Source organism: Notamacropus eugenii, chromosome 2 (genome assembly GCF_028372415.1).
Source record: "Notamacropus eugenii isolate mMacEug1 chromosome 2, mMacEug1.pri_v2, whole genome shotgun sequence".
Taxonomy (NCBI): Eukaryota; Metazoa; Chordata; class Mammalia; order Diprotodontia; family Macropodidae; genus Notamacropus; species Notamacropus eugenii.
Window position 1 is genome coordinate 91,985,053 of NC_092873.1, and position 22,807 is coordinate 92,007,859.

The 22,807-nt window shown below is 45.2% G+C and overlaps 1 protein-coding gene across 9 annotated transcripts in view; it reads left to right on the forward strand.

The window, feature by feature from the left end:
• Positions 1-16,218, forward strand: part of ANKS1A (ankyrin repeat and sterile alpha motif domain containing 1A) — a 254,914-nt gene extending 238,696 nt beyond the window's left edge. For 7 of the 9 annotated variants that reach the window (XM_072641817.1, XM_072641819.1, XM_072641821.1 and 4 more), the window contains 9 exons: positions 437-589; positions 1,506-1,613; positions 3,946-4,110; positions 4,529-4,654; positions 5,316-5,387; positions 5,709-5,795; positions 9,547-9,684; positions 10,466-10,636; positions 11,537-16,218. In XM_072641817.1, coding sequence (XP_072497918.1) covers positions 437-589; positions 1,506-1,613; positions 3,946-4,110; positions 4,529-4,654; positions 5,316-5,387; positions 5,709-5,795; positions 9,547-9,684; positions 10,466-10,636; positions 11,537-11,656 — 1,140 coding nt within the window. In that variant the 3' untranslated portion in view covers positions 11,657-16,218. The remainder of the gene's footprint in view (positions 1-436; positions 590-1,505; positions 1,614-3,945; positions 4,111-4,528; positions 4,655-5,315; positions 5,388-5,708; positions 5,796-9,546; positions 9,685-10,465; positions 10,637-11,536) is intronic. The other 2 variants (XR_011974180.1, XM_072641818.1) reach the window with 2 other exon arrangements.
• Positions 16,219-22,807: the final 6,589 nt, after the last annotated feature.

The following is a 22,807-nucleotide window of genomic DNA, read 5'->3' on the forward strand; positions in this document are numbered from 1 at the left end:
ATAAGCTAGGAAGTCTAGGAAATATTAACTAGAAGTGTTAAGCTGAATGTCCCTTTCTTCTTCCCCCATTCCATCTTCCCATGTCAGCACAACTGCAAGCAGAATTATTTTCAGTATCACAGGAACAATTAGATGTTTTTATCATATCCCTGGCCATGGTGCGAACAGTTGGGGTTGGTGCTCAGTATTCTAGATTTGCCTCTAAATTATTCTTCCCTTTGAGAGAGCCTCTCTTCCCTCAGCCCCAGGGGACTCTAGAGGAATGTGTGCTGGACCTGAGATGCTTGTCTAACTCGTTGGAGCAAGTCATCATTGTATCAACTAGCTGCATTTTGATGTGGTCAATGTATTCTGATCTGGGCATGTCAGTGACCTCCACAGCAGGATGTGTGTCTTGTGCCACCTGTCATCTGTTACTTCCCTTTCCCTTTTACAGGTAAAACCTCTGGGCTGTGATGGGAATGCCCAACCATCTGTCCCATCCTGGCTTGACTCTCTGGGGCTGCAGGACTATATCCAGTCTTTCCTGTCAAGTGGCTACAGTTCTATTGACACTGTGAAAAACCTCTGGGAACTGGAGCTGGTTAATGTGAGTATAACAGACTGACTAAGCCTCCCATTGGGCCAGTCCACACATTTGAACCTGTTCAAGGAAAAGAGGATAGGAGGAACATGGAAAATCATTCTTAACCCCTCAGGTCAAGCTGAGTCTTCCAGAAGTTTCAGTAAGACATATTTACCATTCATTGCCTGAGCTGAACCATTACTGTACTGTGTTTTGGGGTGGCTTGAGCTAAACTTCTTTGGAAAGACAGCCTAAAGTGAAATGGCCAGACTCCAGCCTCAGAGACCAGAGATGGTGGGAGAGTATGGCCAGGACAACTGCTGAGAGCCCCTAAGAAGGTTATATGTTATGACCTTCAGCTTCAGGACTCCTGGGATTTCAGATGCTACCACTTGGGTCTTCTGACCAGAATGACTAGGCCAGGGCCCATGAGATTGGGAGGCCAGACCTGAGAAGACATTGGATTCAACGAAAGACACATTCCTCTAGAGGAGACTCAGGGTCTTCAGAAACAGTGTCCTCTTCTCTCAAGCTGAGGGAACCAGAGCCAAGGAACTAGGCCTGGAACCCAGGACAGGCTGTGGTAGAAGTGGGGCCGCATCCAGGAGCTCATGGAGGCAGGTGAGGTGAGGTGGCAGGGGGGTGCTCAGTCATTCGCAAGGTACATTCTCAGGATTACAGAGTTTAGAGCTAGAAGGGACTTTAGAAATTCCCTCATTTTACCAATAAGGAAACAAGCCTAGAGTGATGAAGTGACTGCCAGACTAGGATTTAAAGTGAGGCCCCTTGACCCCAAGCCAAGTATTCTCTGCGCTGATGCATGTCTCAGTGCTGCCACTGAAATCTGACTGGTTGTAGAGAGAAAAGTGACTTGAGGAGCTTGGGTACGCCAAGCCAACCCATTTCTTCTTCCTAACCTATTTCCTTCCCCACCCCTCAGGTGCTAAAGGTTCACCTGCTTGGCCACCGGAAGCGGATCATTGCCTCTCTTGCAGATCGGCCCTATGAGGAGCCTCCCCAGAAGCCCCCTCGCTTCTCCCAGCTGCGAGTGAGTTGAGCTGATGTGTCCCTCCGTGTCAGTGGTTGGGAGCCTTAAGGAAGAGTGTGGGACAGAAGGGAAGAGGCATGTGTTTGCTCTTTCACTTTTAGGTAATAAGGAGATTGTCTTCAAAAAGATTCCAGGCTCTCTACAAAGGAGATTCCTGTCTCAACCACTTTCCCTTGCTGAGGAAAGGGAAGGCTTGAGCCTGCCACTAGTGCATGAGGAGCAGGGCTTGGTCAGCTGTTCTTTTTATCCAGTGTCCTAGATTTTGTGTCTTTCAAGTCCTAAGCCAAGGCCTGGCTCCGGCAAGTGGACAGGCACAGATGTAAACCCCTTCCTCATCTGCTCTGCCTGGGTTATCATAGGATACAGAATTCCAATCTGCAGCAAAAAGCAACTGAGGCAGAAGTTCAAGCACATATCATTTTATTAGGGAGACCCATAGTCCCTAATCATTTGATCCAAAACTTTCCTCTACAGTCAAGGACCCCCTCTGCTTGTATTCTTCAAGTTTTTATAGATATTGAAAAATTATTAAAAATGGAACAAGATGGTCCAATCCATGATTAGTCAGTTCCTGTAGGAGGATGGAGGAGAACAGACTCCACCGTTGGCCAAGGGGTATGTCCATCAATCACCAGTGCTTAGTCAATGTTTAGTCAAAAGAGATCTGGGACTTTCCACAAGTTACAAACATTAGGCATGAAAGAACAGATAAAATGGGGAAATGGTTGGGGTTTTTTTTTTTTAACATATCTCATAGCACATTCATAGGAGTGGGGGAGTGGGGTAGGCCAAGATTATCGTTATCATGTTCATCCTTTGTTGCCAAAGAAGATCATGCCATCAGAGAAATGACTTACACTTGACTAATAATACAAGTTAATATGAATCTTTATAACAGGCCTAACTAATACAGTATAAATCTATCCTATAAATCAATTGTAAGTAATTAATTATCAATACATAGTTAATTAATCCTAACTTAAATAACTCCTAAGTAACCAAATCAGGCTTTTATTCTAATTTTCTTAGCTTACTAAAACAATCACTGACGCCCATTAAATCACAGTGAACTGAATAAATAATGATTAAATTGATTAGGAGTATCAAAATGATCCTCACGTTTATAGAAGAGAAAGAGGAAAGACATTTCAGATATCATTGGGGCAGAGCCTTAGGGCCCTTCTGAGAACAGAAATCTGGAGCCACAAACTGGAGAGTTCTCAGGTTTGGGCTAGATCATTATATGGTGAGGTTTTAGGAAGAGCTTTGAATGTCCAACCTCTCCCCACCTCCACTGCAAACCCTCCCCACCCCCCAAGCTGACAGTTCTGTGCCTCTTGTGACCCAGGTTGTTATTTTATCATTTCCAGTTGTTGAAGGCCAAAGGCATAGGAAGAATTTACTCTGCAGTTGCCTCTAATTGCCTTCCCTGCCACAAGTACCTTAGTTGAGAGGCCTTAAGTAGAGATATTTCCCTCTCCTATTACTTAGGATGCAACTTCCAAGGGAAAATGAGTGTGTCTGGGTATGCCATCTCCCTGTGTCTGGGCCTCCATACGTGTGTGCTTAGTGCTTCAGGAGTGGAGGGAAGAAACACATAATAGGGAAAGGCTCTTGATCTATGAGATTAGGTAGAAAGTTTGATATTGATAGGAAAGCTGGAGGAGTGAGAGGGAGAAAAGAAGGACAGTTTGATAGATCTCCAAGCTGGCGCTAAGAGGCCTGAGAGAGAAGACAGACTACCGAACGAGGAGTAAACAGACACTGGTGATATAAGTAGTAGGAGAGGTATGTTGGAAATACTCATCCCTCTGCCACCTCTTCTCTACCATGGGCCTGTCTAAGATCTAGATAGTGAACTACAAACCGATGCTGGGTTTGCCAGGTTAAAGATTCCCTAGGATTCACATGCCTGGAATTTGTCTCAGAGAGGGAAGGTCAGTGGAGAATCCAAATAGACTCTCAGCTTGGACTTCAGAGTGATTGAGGAAAGCACTCCAGTGCTGTTTATGCTCTGAAGGCCTGCTCTCTATAAGCAGTTAAATCTTTGCAGGAGGACCTTAACCTGCTCAACAGAGCCCCTCTTCTGAGGACTTGGCTATTCTGTGAAGACACCAAAGCTTGCTCATCCTCCACTACTCCTGCACTCCACAGTCTTCCAGCCAGAAACACTAGTAGCTAGTTTTTAGTAACACTAACACTAGTTTTTAGTAACTCCCTAGTTCAGGCCTAGCTTTCACTGTATTGCCTAATTCTCCCTGCCCAGTACTTTGCATCATGTTTCTGATTGAGACAGAAAGGCTAGAAACCTTTTCTTCCTTTCCCCTTACAGTGCCAAGATCTGATTTCCCAAACATCCTCTCCCCTGAGCCAAAATGATTCTTGCACCGCGAGGTCATTAGACCTGCTGCTGCCCTTGGGGGACACAGGCAAGAGGCGACATGACAGCTGTCACGATACCGCTGCCCCTGGCCGAGCCGAGCGCTTTCAGACACAGGTCAGGGTCTGGGGTCTCTGTGAACCTTTTTCCTTCTTCTCCCCAATTCAGGTCCTGCTTTTTGCTTGGACAAAGTATAGCAGGAAGAGCTTGTGGAGGATTCTCAGAGCAGTACAGTGACTTCGCTGTGTTACTCGCTCAAACCCTCCCCCTCAACCTGTTCAAATTTCCTTAGAAAATAGTTGCCTTAGTGGCAGAGGTCCACATGGCACTATTGGGCTGGGGAGTACAGACTGGGGCATTAATCTGTGGATCAAAAACCCCTCCTTAATATAACCATTTCCTCTGAAATTGAAGATGTATTCACTGTTGCATAGAGAGGAGAGGAGACCCTCAGGAAGGGCTCACAGGTTTGATGGCTATTACTGGATCTTGGGCAGGGAGAAACCTCCCTCCAACTGAGTAATTGTCTTAACAGGAGGATCCTCGGGAGGCTAAACTGACACTTCGGCCCCCTAGCCTGGCTGCTCCTTATGCCCCTGTGCAGAGCTGGCAGCACCAACCGGAGAAGCTCATCTTCGAATCTTGTGGTTATGAAGCCAATGTGAGTGGTGTTCCCTGCCTTCCTTCAAACACATACCTAGGGGCAGCATAAAGTGCCTGTTTTGGAGAAGTGGCAGGTTGTGGATGTGGCCCCCGTCTCATGCAGGCCAAAGACCACTACCCTCCATGGCTCCCTTTGCCTAATAGGGACAATGATAGGTAAGAGCTTCCTGTGGAAGATCAAAGGGAGAGTGTGATCAGAGATAAGCTGTGAGAGAGCAGACAAGCATGTGGTCAGAGTGCCAGGAAAATGCTGGCAGAATCACCCCAAGGTCTTGTGGAAGCCTTTAGTTGCTTGTCTGCAACCAGGGTACTGAGCCGGGTCAGATTCAGCCTTGCTAAATGAGTTGCCTGAAAGGTCAGGGATCCTTATGGCAGGGTGAATAGAAGGACTGAGTGAAGAAGGGCTTTTCACTGGAAAGAAATAGGTTGGGGAGGGTAAAGTTGAGATAACTACATAAATAAGGCTGAGTACCCCCAGATAAGGACTTCTGGAGTTCAAGTCTACCCCGGTATACTTGTGGGCAAGTGACACATTGGAAATGCAGGCCAGGACCTCTGGGCCCTACAAAGGAGTCTTCAACCTGGGGAAGATGGGTCTGAGTTTGTACCCCCTCTCTGGGTCCCAGACTAATTTCTGTCCCTGTCATTATTCTTCATAGTATTTGGGCTCTATGCTGATTAAAGATCTTCGTGGAACGGAGTCTACACAGGATGCCTGTGCCAAGATGCGGGTAGGTTGGTAGTTTTTTGCCTGGACAGAAAGTAGCAGGAAGAGTATGTTGGTTGTAAGTCTGGTTGAAAGGACAGGCTTGGCCTAGCCAGAAACAAATGGTCACAAGGAGAAATAGTTTGCTCCACTGCCCAGCTGCCCTCAGCAGAAGCGTTAGAGACAGCCCTGAAGCCTGAGCCAGCAGAGTATGGGAGCAGCTGCTTTGCCTGCTCCAGGTCCCTGCCTTCTGGGTCGAGGAGACTGAGGAAAGGTCAGAAACCTATGGTATTTGGGTGTATCCCTGAAAAGGGGAGTTGACAGAGATTTATTCTGTTTCCTACAGAAATCAACTGAGCAGATGAAGAAGATCCCAACCATAATTCTTTCCATCACCTACAAAGGGGTTAAATTCATTGATGCTTCCAACAAGGTGAGTTTCAAGTAAGGTCTTCTGGGAGGTGTTAATCACTGCTCTGATGGGAAATCTAAATCCTACTGGATGACTCCACCCCCTACCCCCACAAAACTGCTCATACACCCAAGGGAGTTTAGTACTTGAGAAGTGGCTGCCGGGGGAATGAGGGCACCCTCCCTCAAGGGTTCTCTTTTTTCTTTTTAAAGTCAGTTTTGTTGACAACTTTGATTTTTACATCACAGTCACTTCTGAATCTAGCCACCTTCCCAAGAACTAAACCTTTCCTGGTGTAAAATGAGCAAACATTTAAACAGAAACAAATGATCTAGTGACCGTGCCCAGTGACGTGTGTAGTGTCTTGCTCCTGTTCTCTTTCCTGTCTGCTGAGAGGAAGGAAGAGGTCTGACAAGTTACCTTTCACTCCCAATAGCCAACTACATATTAAGTCCTCTCATGTCTTCCTTAGAAGCGTCTGCCCCCCAGTATCTACTTCCCTCTCCATTTCCCTTACCTCAGGACTTCAAGCAGCCTCCTGAGTGGGTTCCTTGACTCGTCTTTCCCTGATGCAGTCTGTCATAGGCACTGTTATTATTCAATACAATTAAACCAGCATTTACTAGACATCTTCTGTGTGCCAGGTACTGTGTGCTACCCACTGGAGGGACAAAGAAAAAATGAAAACAAGTCATTCTCTCCAGGACCTTACATTCATATACAAAATGACTTTGGTGCAGGGAGGACTTAGGAGAGGCCCTTCTAGGAAATGACACTGAAGCTAACCTCGAGATGAACAGTTCTGTAAGGCAGAGGTGAGGAGCCTTAGCTAGTGTGCTACTTTGTTTGGAATGAAGTGTGTGTTAAAGAGAAAAATGTGGAAAAGTCTGGAGAAAGGCACTGGAGACATCCTGTAAAAAGGGCTAGACTAATCTTCCTAGAGTACCAATTTTACGGTGCCACTCCTCTCCTCAAAAACCTTCAGTAGCTCCCCATTGTCTACAGGATAAAACCTAGACTTGTCAACTTGCTTGCAATTCTTTCCATATCCCGGCCTCAGTCTACCCTACAGCCTTCTTGCCTACCTCCACCTCAGTCTCTTTCCTGGAATACATAATGGAGAGGAGAGGGGGAGAAAGTATTGTTTCACTAACCTCTGTCAAAACAAATAGTCACTTCATATTGTATTGGAGGGGACCAGGTCTATTGGAAACATGAATTTAATAAGTAATCATATTGTTTCCTATACCAGATTGCAGATTTAGATAGTATTTAAGTTTGTAAAAGTTGTGGGGGTTTTTTGTTTTGTTTTTGTGTTTTTTTCTTTCTATAAAACAACTTGATTTGTTGCTGGTAATGTGTGTAAGATTCAAGGCATGTGACCCAGGCTGTCAGTGTTGGGAATCCTCAACATATCAAACTTATTTTTATCAAGGTATATGTATATTCTTTTATTAAATGATCATTAGATTGATGTTAATGTAGTGAAATATTTGTAGGCTGATTTCAGAACTGAAATAAAATATTGTGAAAATTAAAGCTTATTAAATGTTTACCGTAAAACAAGAAAAAAATTAGCAAGTAATTACTTGGAGGATTCTTGATTGGTGTGGTTTATTCCCCCTTACCAGTCACATGTCCTGATTCACACAAGAAGTCTGAGATCTACATACCTGTCTGAAGGACTTGTAGAGAAAATCAGAGTAGCTATCTGTAGCTACACATCTTTCACTAAGGAAATTAAATTAGATTATGTATCTACTAGGAGAAGAAAATAAATCAAAGCTCCATGTGTAGGGGGTAAATCTTGACAATTCAGTAACACATGACCTCAGGGACTACAGAATAAGATGAACGTATTGCCATTTACAGAGAAGCAAACAATTACAAAATTATTAGATTAGCTTTTTTCTATAATGTTCCTAGGCTGTCTAGCCAATTGGAACTTAGACTATTAATCTTGATTCTACAGCTGGTAACTTGTTAGTGGCATAGTTATTTGAGTTGAAGTATTAAGGCCTTTTATATTCCATTTTGCTTATGAGTTTGAGATTCAATCTTAACTTCCCACCCCCACCTAGAGTAAACTAGTAGAGTGCCAGGCATCCAGCAAATGCTCAGTGAATACTTGTAGAATGAATAAGTGGCCTTGATGGGGTAATAACGACATCACTTCAACAGTAAACCCCAAAATAATTAAACATAGCAAATAAAGTCTGCCAAAGGGTTAGGGAGTGGCATATGGCTAGGACTATGGAAGAACAAGCTATTGCCTGAGGTTTTTCCTTCTGGAATCCCCTCTCTTCCCTGTGCCCCTTTAGTGGGCAGAGGGACTGAGAACTTCTGTAAAAGTTACATCTGGAGAAAAAGGGCTTGACAGGCCGATGTTAGTAGAGTGAGATCTCCAAGGCAAAAGCAAGAAGACCCATCCCTAGTGCCCCAAGTTCCCCTAAATCAGAAAGAGGCTGGAACTTCAGGTGAAATTCATAATCAGATGTTACATGTGATCATCCCAGAAAGCCTAAAGCCTGTTAGACTTTCTCCGAATAAAAGATCTCCTTGAGTCCTTGGTGGGCTATGTGGGGAGCCCTTAGAGAAAAGGCTCTGAGTTTTCCAAACACTTCTCTCATCTGGGCACCATTTCCAGGCCCAGATCTGCTGAGAGAGCACAGTTCCAAACCATCAGTTTGCCTTCTGTTGCAAGAGAGGTAGTAAAGTGGAAAGAATGCTAGATTTGAAGTCAGAAGACCCGCGTTTGAATCCTGGCTTTCTCAAGGTCCATCTGGCTCTGAATCTTTAATGCTGTCCAATCACTACTTGTCCCTGAAGAGTAAATTCATGTAATCCTAGAGGGTCAAGCTGGAAGGGGCCTAGAATTCACCCATTTCATCCCCTTATTGTATAAAGGGAACTGAGGTCCAAATAGGAGAAGTGATGTGCCTTGTACCAGTCAGCAAGTGGGCAATGGGAGTTGGGACTAAGGTTGGGACTCCCAGTGCTTCACTCTTTCCACATTCCCAGTGCTGGAGGGAAGAACACCTTCTTTGTATTGGGAAAGATGTGAGTGCAGGTGCACATTCCTTGCCCCTTGCTGCCTCGTAACAATACATCTTGTTCCTTTATTCTTGATCTACTCTTTTGTGTCCTATCTTGGAGCTGAGAAGACTGGACTAAAGATGGTTGTAAAGCTGGTTGTAGGGAGGAGGGAAGAGATGGGACAGCCTTCAGGCTCGTCCACTCAGGCTTCTGGGGCGCAGGGCATCCGGAGGCACATTAGGCTCAAGCGGGATCAACCTCATATGCCTTTTGGTGCTTCCCTACCCCAGACTGGGGTAGCACAATCAAGGGTCTTTTCTCACATCAGGGACAATGCTTCCTTTAACAAGGAGACAATTCCCTCTCCCCATGTAGGATCCTTGTTTAAAGGAACAGGAACCCTTCTGCCACTTTCTTGATTCATCATAATTCAACTTAGCCTTTCCCTCCCTAAGGGTGTGTGTCTGTTAGTGAATTAAGGTCTCATCTCCTCAGGACCCATGACTGACACTGAAATCCCCTTTTTAACTTTGGTACCCATCCTGTCCTTGATCAGGGTACCATTAAGACCACTGAAAAGATGTGGTCCGGAAGGAGAGTTTTTGATGAGGGCTAGACAAACAAAGGTGGTGGTGACAAGAGAAAACTGAATTCCCCTGAGCCCTGGGGAGAGCTGAGTGCTCCCAAGGAAAGGCAGCAGGCAGCTCAGCCAGGCTTGTCTCTTCCTTCTTGACAGAACATCATTGCAGAACATGAGATTCGGAACATCTCCTGTGCAGCTCAGGACCCTGAGGACCTCTGCACCTTTGCCTACATCACCAAGGACCTACAGACTAGCCACCACTACTGCCATGTGTTCAGCACTGTGGATGTGGTGAGTTCAATGGTCTGAGGAGCCAGGCCTAAATGGACTTGTAAAGAGTGAGAGCACTTTAGTCAGAGTGTGCTGGGGGGAGCTAATAAATGCTCTGCTTGCTTTAGTATCATAGAATCTTAAAACTTTAGAGCTAAAGGAGAACTTGGAACTCATCTCTCTGGACCTTTTGTTTTATGCCCAGAGAAGTGCCACCATTTGTCTCCTCATACAGCCAAGTAATGGCTCACTGCTAGAGAAGAACCAGGTCTCCAAGCTCTTTTTTACACCAGGGTGCCTTTGGGGTACCATATCTAGCTTGTTGTCCCTGAAGGTCAAGCCAGACTTTTGTCCCCAGCAGGACACTGCAGATTTCCCTGTTGTCAGCCAACAGATCCAATTCTGTGCTCCAGAACACTCACTCATCTTTGGTGCTTTCCTTGGTTCCAGTGACATTTAATTAGGGATGAAATGTAATGCCTTGCAAAATTGACTACGTCCAGAGAAAGAGGAAAAATGGGGAAAATGAGTTACACCAGGGAGAACTGGCCCACATGGTCCCGATTCTGGGCTCTTCTGTCCGTGCTGAGACACTATGACTATTCCACTTCCTCAAAACCTTGTGGCTCCCAGGAGACCCAGTGATTTCTGGAATTGTGAAGGCATGAAAGACCTCCAGATTTCCTAAAACCTTCCATGCTCCGCTCCTCAAAATCTAGATGCTAGTCCGAGATGCTCCCTGCATGGAAAACTTTTCCATTCCAAAGTGTTCATGTGTTTGTTATGTTTGGTTCCCTCCCAGAACCTGACCTATGAGATCATTCTGACGCTGGGACAGGCATTTGAGGTGGCCTATCAGCTGGCTCTACAGGCCCAGAAATCCAAGACAGGTGGAGCATCAGCAGCCGAGATGATAGAAACAAAAGCTTCCAAACCAGTGCCTAAGCCTCGCGTTGGCATGAGGAAGTCTGCAGTATGTATGGCCTGGTTTCTGGATTGCCTAGCCCTTGTCTGTCCCTGGGAGGGTGATTCCTTTCCATGTACTAACTCATTCACCTGGTTCCCAGTGGAAACTGCTATCTTAAGGGGACAAATGTCCCCACCCTGAGAGGGCTGGTGTCCCTTTGTCAAACAGTGGCTCAGGCAGTCTGTCTTCCCTCTGCTCTTAATGGCAGTGTGGGGCAAGATCTGCCAAGGAATCTCTCTACTCAGCTTCTCTTCTCCTTTCGCCCTCTCCCCCACCCCCCATCATTAATGTTGCCTCCTGTCTGTATCTGCTTTACCTCCACCTCCCCAGGGGCTGCTGCCACCTGATAACTGCTGTTACTGTCACACCTGCACTACCCACCGTCCTTCTTACCTACCGCTGCCGGCTGTTAGTCCTGGAGTCAAGGTCTTTACATTTCTTGCCATCTTGTGTCTCTTTTCCCCTCCTCTTGGAGATTGTCATCACCTATCTGTGCTGTAATCTTTGTCTTTTGCTTTGCTAAGTGTCTACTTCCTATGCACTGGAGGCACCTGCTCCTTCCTTGCCACTGTTCTCAGGGCACATGCCCGCCCTTGGGTAGCTCCAGTCTAGATGGGCAGGGGTTAATAGCTAGGAGTGTGCTTTTGGATTAGCAACTCCCAGCCCTCTACTAGCAATGAACTGCTCTAGCAGGGTATTATGCCCTGCCTCCCTATCAAGCACCCAAAAGTAGGGGTCTTTTCCCCCTTGAATCTCCCTTCTGACCCAGGACTCCCTTGATTCAGGTAATGAGGTTACCAGCATGGCCTAGGGGAGGTTATCTGAGGCTTATCCTGGACTCACTTCAGCCCTGTCCTTGGCATGCAATTGCTCTGATGCTTTGCCTTTCCCTCTCATGTTCTCCAGATGGAACCATCTGACACAGACCAAGATACCCAGTCTCATGCCAGTGTCTCCTGGGTAGTGGACCCAAAACCGGATTCCCAAAGGAGCCTCAGCACTAAGTATGAGACCACTATCTTCTAAAACCAGCCCAGCCCCTGTCTCCACTAGTCTCACTGTGCCTTTACCATCTGATCTGTCTGCTGTTTGCAGCTGCTGATGGTGAGCCCCCTACCCTCCCAGGGGCCTGCTCTCCTCCCTGGCAGCAGCACTAAGACACTGTACACTAACAACTTTTGTACCTTATACCACCAAACACTGTGAATTCTCCTCCCTTTGGCTGGGGACAGTGCAGTGGAAGAGGGGGGAGTGCCTTCAAGGTGGGCACCAAGAGGGCTGAGGGGGCCTTTGAATGGATGGGCACTACAAATTCCTGGGGGATTGGCCTTAAAGCCGACTCACACAGTGATGGTAATGTCACGCTGGGCTCAGGCTCAGGACACATGATCTTCTCTGGCCCATAGTTCCATCTGAGCCATGGCTGGGGACTATTTCCAAGAACTAACTAACTCACCTTTCTCAACACTAACCACTGTGACCACCCAGTGTGGCAGGAAACCTACTCCCCATTCTAAACTCAAATCCTGCCTGCCAGCTCCATCTCATCATCTCTCTGATGCATGGTGCTGGACTCTGTCAGCTGACAGCCTACCCATGGCTTCCATGGTTTGAGTTACTGCAGATGGCCAGAGGCAAGGTTTGGACTGCTCAGAATTGCATTCTCCGTCTGTCCAGGCCATAGTTGACTTTCAGAAGGGGCTTTTAAAGGGTTGACCTCGGGGGTTACCAGAGTGTTGGGGATTTGATGGCATCATCTAGAGGGTCTTGAGGCTCACTCCAGCGAGCCAGTACCTTGCCTCATATAATCTGTGACAGATGGAACAGAGGCTCTGTGATGGAGACCTATGGTTTCTGTCTCCTCCCAGAAGGTTGGGCAGCACTAGCCTTGGGTTCCAAAGTCCAGGTCACCGAACAGAAGGCTCCCTCTTTGAACGAGTGAGGAGTGAGGCCTGTACTCTTCCCACATGGTGCATGGTCATGCTGTCCCAGAACGGGGATGCCATAAGCTGGGGGCTGCTACCTGAGCTTTCTGTGTTCACTGCCATCGTTTCCCAAGGCATTCTTATATCTGCTTCCTTCTCCATAATGTGAGAATTCAGAGATTAAGCTGTGCTGTGACCTCCCTCTTCCAAGGCCTCTAGTGTGGTAGGTGGTAGAAGGATGGATGCTGCCATTTCCCATGAGTTCAAGGACCTTCAAAATCTTTAAGAACTGAGACAGTAAAGGAGATGGGACTTTAGCCAACCAGAATCTGCTGTGGTGTGGGGGAGCTTAGCTTCAATAGGAAGGAGGCAATTTCATTAGGAAATGGTTCAAATGTAATATGTCCAGTAGGACGCAGCCATTTTGGGGAGTTTCACTCTAAGTTGATCTAACCAGGGTGGGCCTCGCTGCCAGCCCGGTCCTTGTGCCTTTTAAGAGCAGATTTCCTGTACCCAGGCTGCTGGGCGGGGATTCTGTGAGGCACCTTTCCCTTCAACTTCAGTCCTCCTCTCTGTGCAATTTGCCTTTGGTTAACCCTTTCCCCTCCCCATTCTGTTTGCTTCTGCCAAGCTGAGCCACTTGGACACCACACTGCTGCGGAAAAATAGTCCTGGGGGCACAGACTGCTGCCGCCACTGCCTCACCCACCATCATGAAGATCCCGGCTCAGCCTCTGCTTTTGGGATCGCCTTTCTGCTGTTCAGCACAGGCTTTCCACAACCAAGCCTCGAACATACATAGATCCCTCCCCCCACCTCTCCCTGCCCCTGACTGGAGAGCAGCAACTCAGGGTCTCTCTCTAGCAGATGAGGTTGGGATTCCAGGGGCCAAGAAGTGACTCTGGGTTTTTTAGCTTGTCCAGAAAAACTTTTTTTTAATAGAAAAAACGACTGCCCATGGCTTGGGCGCATAGAGATTGCCAGTCTTCAGCCAGAAAATCATGGGGATGAAGATCTTTGGGAAAGTAGAACTGGCAAAAAGGACAGTCCATCTAGGCCTTCCTTCCTCAAATGAACCCTTGGAATAGCGTAGTAGGTTTGAGAGGAAAGCAACTGTTTGTGAGAGACAGGTGAGTATAAGAGAACAGACTAACATGGAGATAGCTTGTTGGACTCTGCTGCTCCTGTGCTCTGTCAAAGTGCACAAACTCCCCTTAGAACAAGACCATTTGAAGACAACATCTCTGATACTTTAAAAAAAAAAAAAATAACCACCTGGAGACATCTGAAAAGCAGGAGCCCTTGAGCCATTGCTGGGATTTTAGATGTGAAGAGACGACGGTCTTTTCCATATGTTGCTGCTCATGGTGAATTCCTAGAGCCTTGGTCCCCTCCGTGCCCCACCTCATTAGTGACCAAGGGTGTGGGGTTTGTTTTTTTTTACACCAGCTTTCTAGTAGCTCCATATTTTCTAAGTTCCAAAGGAAAACAGAAAAAGTAGTTTCATTTGGGGCATTAACTAAACAGAGACCAACTGACTCTGATACCCAGTGACTTGAGATTTGTCTAAGCAAGTCTTTGCAGTTAGGTCTCATTGTTAACTCGCTGAAGTCATGACTATGCCTATTTTGTTCCCTTGCTCATCCCTGGCTCAGAGAGAGAGAGAGAGAGAGAGAGAGAGAGAGAGAGAGAGAGAGAGAGAGAGAGAGAGAGAGAGAGAGAGAGAGAGAGAGAGTGTGTGTGTGTGTGTGTGTACACACATACAGGAAAGGGCTAAAAATCTGGTAGCTGACTTGATTTCAACCATTCAGACAGTGCCCAATCACCTGCACCAGGTTGACTTACCAGAGCATTGCTGTTTCTTACACTCCCAAATTTGCATCTCCCTTTAACTTCACTTTTGTTTCTGGATTTAAAACAGGGACTTTTTCCATTTGAGATGGAAGAGCCAAGCCCTGTGGCCTGTACCTCTGGAATAGGGAGCAAAGGGGACCATGCCTTCCCATGTGTGCTTTAGCAAACCTGTTGTTCTCATGGTGCGCTTTATTCCTGTCGAAGTGCAAATATTCTAGGCTTTGGCAGCACTGCTTTTTCTCATTGAAAGGTGTTGGTTGGAATTATATATTTATAAGTATACAGGGAGGGTCCTTTTAAAAATGCACCAACTCTGTGGTTGGCCAGAAGTTACAGGTAGTGGTTTTGTACCTCTGGCTGATTTGAGGCTTGGCCTTGTGGGCTTCCTCTCTGTTTATCCCTCATAGACTCCTGCAATTCTTCATCCAACCCTGGGAGCAGTCAATCATGGTCATTCTGTCCATTGAGGGACTAACTAAGCTCAGGGCTCCTCTTGCAAAAGGGGGTTAGCCTCAGCTTCTCTGTCCTAGACAAGGACCATAGTTCTTCTGGGCCTGAGAGGGACTCCTAGCAATTGCCCTTGTGCAGTATTCAGCCTCTGTTTTCCAAAAAAGTTTCCCAAGGAAAATTAAGTTTTCTTCAGTAAAACTGTGCTGTTCCTACCATGGTGCTGGGTCTTTATGCCCTGGGCCCAGTAAGTGCATTTCTCCATTTTCCAGTGCTCCACTTTCCTTTTTTTTCAGGGAAGGTTGTTTCCTTTCCAAGTAGATATCTGTGGGTAAGATGGTAGGTCCAAAAAGAAAATTCTTTGTAGACACTAAGATGAATTTCTCAGATTTTAAAAAATCACATTTAGGTTTTTTGTTTTTCTTAAAGCTGCTATGTCCTCTTTATTTATTCAGGGTGTTTTCAGATTGGGAAGTTGGCTGGTCAGCCATGGTTCTGAGTTATGTTTTTAGATTGGTTTATTTTTTAATTTTGGAGAAAGGAAAGTGACTGGATTTTTTTTTTTAATGGGGGTCAGGTACTCTCCCTTCCCTAGAAAGGGATATTGCAACTTTAAGAATAGGCTTTGAGTGGGAAAGCCACTGCTATCACACTGTTCTCAGTGCAGGGCATGTAGCATGGTTGAACACATCCACTGTGTTTCTGAACTGTGAAGGAGCCCATTTAGGTGTGAAACTGCAGCTTTCTTGGAATGGGCTCAGTTACATTAAACTGTCCCAGCTCTCTGCTTGAATTTCCCCATGTGCTTGCTAACTGTTCTTAGGCAATAGGATTCTTCTTCCTAACAAGGCTCTACATTTGCAACTCTCCAGGTCCCTAGTGGGCCCTTTAGTACTAGAGATCAGGGGTCGTTTCTCAGAGACAGGTTGGAGCAGTAAAGCAAGCACATTTGTGGTTTGTGAAAGTTAATCTGAGTTTAGTCTGGCTTGAAGGCTCATCTGATACTACCCAGACTTGCAGAATGACTGGCAAATTCAATTTGCAAAAGGGTGATTTTGCTAATTGTGGTGTGTGGCTATGGGACTGATTTGTAATAAAAATGTTATTTAATCTTTGTCTCTGTATTTTGATACTTGAATGATTTTCCTTTTTATTTTCCTGTGTATATATAATTGTTAATCTGTCCATTTTGTCAGAATTATAAACACCTTGTGGTACCAAACATAACCAATCTGTGCAACAAAATAGACTGACCTCACTACACAGAGAGATTGTAAATATTCCTGGGCTTCCAGCATTGGTTTTGTTATTTTCATAACTGTACAATTTAGAACAGACTGAATAAATGAGAAGTGACTTAGAGCCCCGACTCCAGCTTCATTTCTACAATTGCTAAACTCCCTGAGGTCTTGAATGGACTTGAACAGGCTCAATCGGAGCCAGAATGGGGCCTTGTCTTTTCTGAGACGTTTGCTGTGTTCTGCTCAAACCAAGGGCAGAGTTTGAAAATTGTGCTGATGACTGCCACGCTTTAAGGCCAAAGTGCTCTCTGGGTGCTTGTAAACAGATGTTCCTTGTCATATAGATCAGACGGTGTTTGCACGTTGTTCCTTTAGAATTTCCTATATCAGACACCTATACTAAATCATCAGCCTCTGTGCTCTCATTTTTTCCTTCTGCCTCTCTTACTTTACCTAGATGTTTCAATCACCAGAGGTATACCTGAATGCCTCCTCCATACAAGATGCTGTGCTAAATATCTGATGGATCAAAAGGGAGGCCTCATGTGAGGACTTTCTAGCTGGGGAGATGACTTACATATGTGAAAAATGAACCATATGAGGCACTTACACAGTAAGCACCAAAAGACTGGAACAGATGCTAAGTGATATTGTTATTAGAGAGGGAGGCTTTCTGTGGTCTCTTCGGCATCTTTGATGACCAACAAAGAAAAGGTAGGACTTGCGGTAGGCAGCGTACCTATGGGGGATGTGAGTCAGGGGCATGGTGGGGAATGTACTTGGAAGTATATCCCTGCTATTCCAGTCAGACGGCTGCTCGGCTCTGTGAGGATGTGATTGCTACTTTCAAATATCTAAAGGATATTGGAAAGGAGGAATTATATTTGGAAGAGAAATTAGATTCTAGGTTCATACCAGAGGGAAGAATGGGTTGGTTGGTTGTTGTCCTTCATCTTCGAAGAGGACCAAAATGACATCACCATAGTAAAATGAAATTTCAGTGTGTTCTGCTGTGGCTGATCAGACCAATATGAGCTTGGAACACTCTACCACAGGTTGGGCACAGATAGTCCATGTGAATATTTGAGGTGGTTACTCCAAATGTGTATGTCCTATGTTTACTTTGTGCTGTCTCAATTCTGCTTTGCTCATAGAGCACAGCACCTTTTCTGATGTGGGTATGCCATGCTGAGAAGTCCTGTGCCATTGCCTCCCATGTTGCACACTCAGATCCAAAGTTCTTGAGAGTGTCCTTGCATCGCTTCTTCTGACCACCATGTGACTGCCTGCCCCATGTGAGTTCTCCATAAAAGTCTTTTTGCCAAACATACATTTTGCATTCGAACAACGTGGCCAGCTCATAGGAGTTCTGCTCTCTGAAGCACAGATTGAATGCTTGACAGTTCAGCTTGAGCTATGACTTCAGTGACTGGTACCTTATCCTGCCAGGTGATCTTCAGAATCCTCCTAATAAGACAGTTCAAATGGAACCAATTCAGTTTCCTGGCATGGAGCTGGTAGACTGTCCATGTTTCACAAGTGTGAGGTCAACACAGTGGCTCTGTAGACCTTCAGTTTGGTAGTCAGTCTCTCTTCTAAACTCTTCTCTTCCAAACTTTTCTTCAGAGCCTCCCAAACACTGAGCTAGCTCTGGCAATGTGTGTGTCAGCCTCGTTGTCAATGTGCACATCCCTGAAAAGTACATTACTAAGGTAAATGAACTTATCCACAACATTCCAAAATTCTCCATTTGTTGAAACCAATGGTTCCAGGTATGGATGGTTTGGTGGTAGCTGATGGAGCACCTGTGTTTTCTTGGTATTAGTTATTAGGCCAAAATTACCACAGGCAGCAGAGAATTGGTCCATACTTTGTTGCATCTCAGTTTCAGAGACTGCATTGAGTGCACAATCATCTGCAAACAGAAAATCATGCACCAACACTCCTTCCACTTTGGTCTTGGCTTGTGACCTTTTCAAATTGAAGAACTAACCATCAGTACGGTAGTTGACCTTGATGCTGTGTTCATCCTCATTGAAAGCATTTGACAACATGGCTGAAAACACCATGCTAAAAAGCATGGGAGCAAGCACACAGCCCTGTTTCACTCCATTGGTGACTGGGAAGGCACAAGAGCATTGTCCACTATCCAGAACCCGGGCAAACATGCCATCATGAAATTGACCTCCAATACTGATGAACTTCTCTGGGCAACCAGATTTTGACATAATTTTCCATAAGCAGTCATGACTAACAATGTCAAAGGCCTTGGTCAGATCTACATTGTTTACAGACCTCTGTTCTGTTCTTGGCATTTCTCCTGGAGTTGTCAGGCAGCAAACACCATATCGACTGTTCCTCCACCCTTTCTGAAGCCACACTGGCTCTCAGGTATATCACCATCTTCCACGTGAAGGATCAGCCTATTAAGGAGGACTCTAGCAAGAATTTTGCCAGGAACGATTAAGAGAGAGACCCCTCTGTGATTGTCACAGGACAATCTATTCCCTTTACCTTTATAGAAATGGACAGTGGAAGCATCCTTGAACTCCTGGGGGATAACCTCCTCTTGCCATATTAGCTGGAAAATTTTAGTCATGTTTTGTATGGTCCCCCTACCTTGTAAATCTCAGCTGGAATAGAATCAGAACCAGGTGCTTTCCCACATGAAAGGAGCCTAATGGCCCTCAAAACTTCTTCTTCAGTTGGAAGTTCAGTTGAGGGACTGACTTCAACCTGAGGTAAAGGGTCAGTGGCCTCAGCATTGATTGATGATAGTCTGTTGAGATGACTATGGAAGTGTGCAACCCATCTCTAGAATCATGACCTTATCAGTAATCAGTGTGCTTCCATCAGCACTGAGTAGTTGTGATGTACCATAAGTTTCTGGTCTGTAAATAGCTTTCAGGGAATCATAAAAGCGCTTTGGATTATTACTATCAGCATAAAACTGAATTTCATTTGCTTTCTTACTGAGCCAGGAATCCTGCATCTCTCTAAGCTTTGCTTGTACTTTGCTTTTGATGGAATTAAATGCCGCCTTCTTAGAGGTGGATGGACTATCCTGCTGGTAAATCCTGTGGAGTTCTCGTTTTTCATGTAGCAGCTTCTGGATTTCACCATCATTTTCATCAAACCAGTCTTGATGTTTGTGAGTGTTCTGACCCAGATGAACAAATGCAGTGCTGTACACCAAATCTCTGAAAGCTGCCCACTCCTTATCTGCTCCACTGTGGCCAGCTGTGTGTTGGCTCAACTTCCCCTCCAAGTTAGCAACAAATTGTTCCCATTCAGAGAAGAGCTCTAATTTGTTGACATTAATTCTACTGGTAGTCATTCTGCCTTGGGGGCACCACTTTTGATGAATGCTTGGAAAGGATAAATCTACGATCAGTCCAGCACTTCCCTCATACCAGAGAGAAGAATGGGTGACATTTATTTGGAGGCAGGATTCAGATCAGTATAAGGACATTCTAGTAATTAAGGCAGGTGGGATATGCTACTGTTTGAAGTCATTAGCTGCCTGCCCTATCACTGGAAGTGTTTTTAAGTAGTGTGTAAAGGCAGTTCCACCATGGAATAGAAGATTGGGCTAGCTAGCCTTCAAGACCTCTTCCAATTTTCAGCTTCTATTGCTCCAAACCCCTAAGTCTGGAACCTTACATTTGAAAAGGACTTTAGCATTCATGGGATCACAGATTTAAAGCTGAAAATGGACCTTAGAAGCCTTAGACCAATGCCTTCATTTTTTACAGATGAGCAAATTGAGGTCCAGTGTGGTTAAGTGGCTCACCCAGGAACACACAAGTGGGACTAGGATTCACCTGGCACAACCTCCTACCCCAGAAGAGAGAGAAATAGGATGAGCAGGAAGCAGGATAAAAGAGTTTTTAGGGGTAGGGTTGAGACAGGAGGACAGCTCCTAATTTCCCTCTCTTTGGTCTGTGACAAACAGTGGCCTTTTTCATTTTCATTCAGGTTATTTCAGTGTGGTTTAGGCCAGGGCTTCTTAAACTTTTTCCACACTTTTCACATTTCAGCAGCCTGGGGTGTGATAGCATGCACATGTCCTCTGGTCACAACCAAGGCTGCAGGGAAGCTGTGCAATGCAACTTGGGCAAGCACTTCCAGAAACACCTCGGATTCATTGTGAGGTTGATTTTTAATTATTTTTTGGTTGTGTGCATTCAGAAACCTTTTACTGTTAGCAAGTTTTTCTCAACACGTATGAGGTCATGACCCCCAGTTTAAGAAGCACTGGACTCTAGGCCACTACTTTTTCTACTTTTCTAATCAACATGGCTAAAAAAGGCAGTTTGGTGGGGCAGTGGATAGAGCACTGGGCTTGAGTTCAAAACTCGAGTTCAAATCTGACCTCAGACACTAGTTGTACAACCCTAGACAAGTCACTCAATCCTGTTTGCCTCAGTTCCCTCATCTGGAAAATGAGCTGGAGATAGAAGTGGCGAAGCACCCCAGTATCTTGGTCAAAAAAACCCAATCTCAAATGGGGTCAGAGAGTTGGACATGAGTGAAACATGACTAAACAACAACAACGGCTAATACATCTGTCTGTAATAAGGAGTAAAACCTCTTGTGCCAGCTCTTTTCTGTGTGCCATTCTTCTGAGTCGTGGTTTCTGGACCCTGGGGTTTGTTGGAAAAGGGTCTAAATTGATCCCCTCTCTCTGCATCCTTATCTTACTATATAATACCTTCCTCTCCCTTCTCCTCATTTCAGTCTTCTCCATGCTACTTCTTCCCCCCCACCCCACCCCCCCCACCCCCCCCACCTCCCAGGTAATTTCCTTTTCGTTAGTTTTGTACAAATTTAAGACAGAAAATCCTTGGGCAATGTGCATTCATCTGTGATTTATGGGGAAAGCTTAAGGGCAAGAGTACCTTGGAGCTCCAATGTAATTCTGCATATTGCCCCCCATTGATGACAATAGAGGATCAGAGGCAGGGCTGGAATGATCCCTCTGTCAGAGATAATGAGGGTGAGCCTCTGCTGAAATCTAGAAACCTTAAAAAGACTGAAACAGGCAAGTAACACATTAGTTTCTACCCACATGCTCTCTTGAGGAATAGACTGAAGGGGCCTCTAAAGAGTGATCAGGTTATTAATGCAACATAGGAGATGGATAAAGTTAGAAAGCTCCATCACATGTCAAGGCTCCCATCTGCATGAAATCAAGTCTTAAAAGATGGTGGAGAGCAAACCTTTTCTCTCCGTTAGCTTAATAAATGTGAATTCAGTAATCCCTACAGTTGGATGGCTTAGATATTCATTTTGTGATTAACAAAGAGAGACCTTTCTGAAATTTTTGTGTAGAGGTTCAGAATTTAACCTGGAAGCCCTGGCTAACATGTTTATTTGGAGCATGCTGAAGTTGTATAGTGTAGTGTGTTCAAGCAGAGGGGTCAGACTCAGATGAAAATGTCAACAGAAAGGTTACCACCAAATAATGAACAAACATACAGTCCAACCGATGATGGTTCATTTGTGGTTTTCTAGATCAATGGCCTTCAGGGATCTGTTTCTGTTCTAGTGTTAGCACTGGTTAGGAGTCAGGCCCTCCCCCACCTCTGGTACCAGTCCAGGATCTGCCATTAGTATCTGTCCTCAGTTCTTCTCCTGTGAAATGGAGAGGGTTAGACTAAATGATCTGCAAGGTTCCTTCCTGCTCTAACAGTCTATATGAGCTTTTTTTCCTCTCAGCAAGAAATCCAAAGTATAGATTCTCTGCTCCCCAGTTAGTTTGAGACAACTTACACCATTCTAAAGAAACAGCTTTGCTAAATAATAAATAGCAGCTAACATTTATATGGTGCCTCCTGCGTGCCAGGCACTGTAGTAAGTGCTTTGCAGTTGTGTCATTTGATCCTCACAACAACCCTAGGAGGTAGGTACTATTTGTTATGCCCATTTTACAAATGAGGAAACAGATAAACAGATTAAGTGACTTGCCCAGGGTCACTCTGCTTGTCTGAGGCCGGATTCTATCTTTCAGTAGCCCAACTTACCCATACCTGCAAATTAGCCTCAGTCTCTGACTGGATTAAACCTCCAAAGCATGAGTTTTCTCTGAATTCAGGAATAGGCACTGTTTAGTACAAGTCAATCTGTGCTTTGCATAGATCTCAAAGAGGAAATGATCCTGTAGTGAATCCATCATCAAGTAAGTGGAAAGGGTGCAGGATTTGAAGTCAAAGGGCCCTGGGTTCATATCCAGGCTTGGCAAGTTACCACCTGTGTGACCTTGGTTAAGTCACTAAATTTCTCTGTACTTCAGTGTCTTCATTTATAAAGCAAAAGGGTTCCACTAGATGAGGGTCCTCTCTAACTGCACATCTCATTTGTAATGCACTTTAAATATTATGCCCCTGAAAGTTCATACTTAACCATCAGGCACCATAGTAAATTAGGGCTAGTTAGAAATAGACATTGGACCTGTGACTTCACTGGTATAAGAAAACTTCCATTTGAGGAAACTCTCTCTACCTCTATGCAGGTCTAGACCTTATAGTCTTAGAGTTTCCTAGAGCACTGAGAGATGGAAGGACTTTCCATGGCTAATAGCGAGGAGGTATAAGAACCAGAATTTGAACTTGGGTCTTCCTGGCTCCACAGTCAGCTTTCTATCCACTGTCATGCTGCCTCTCACAAGTGCTAATTAATCATCAATAGTTTCTCAGAGCCAGTGGATA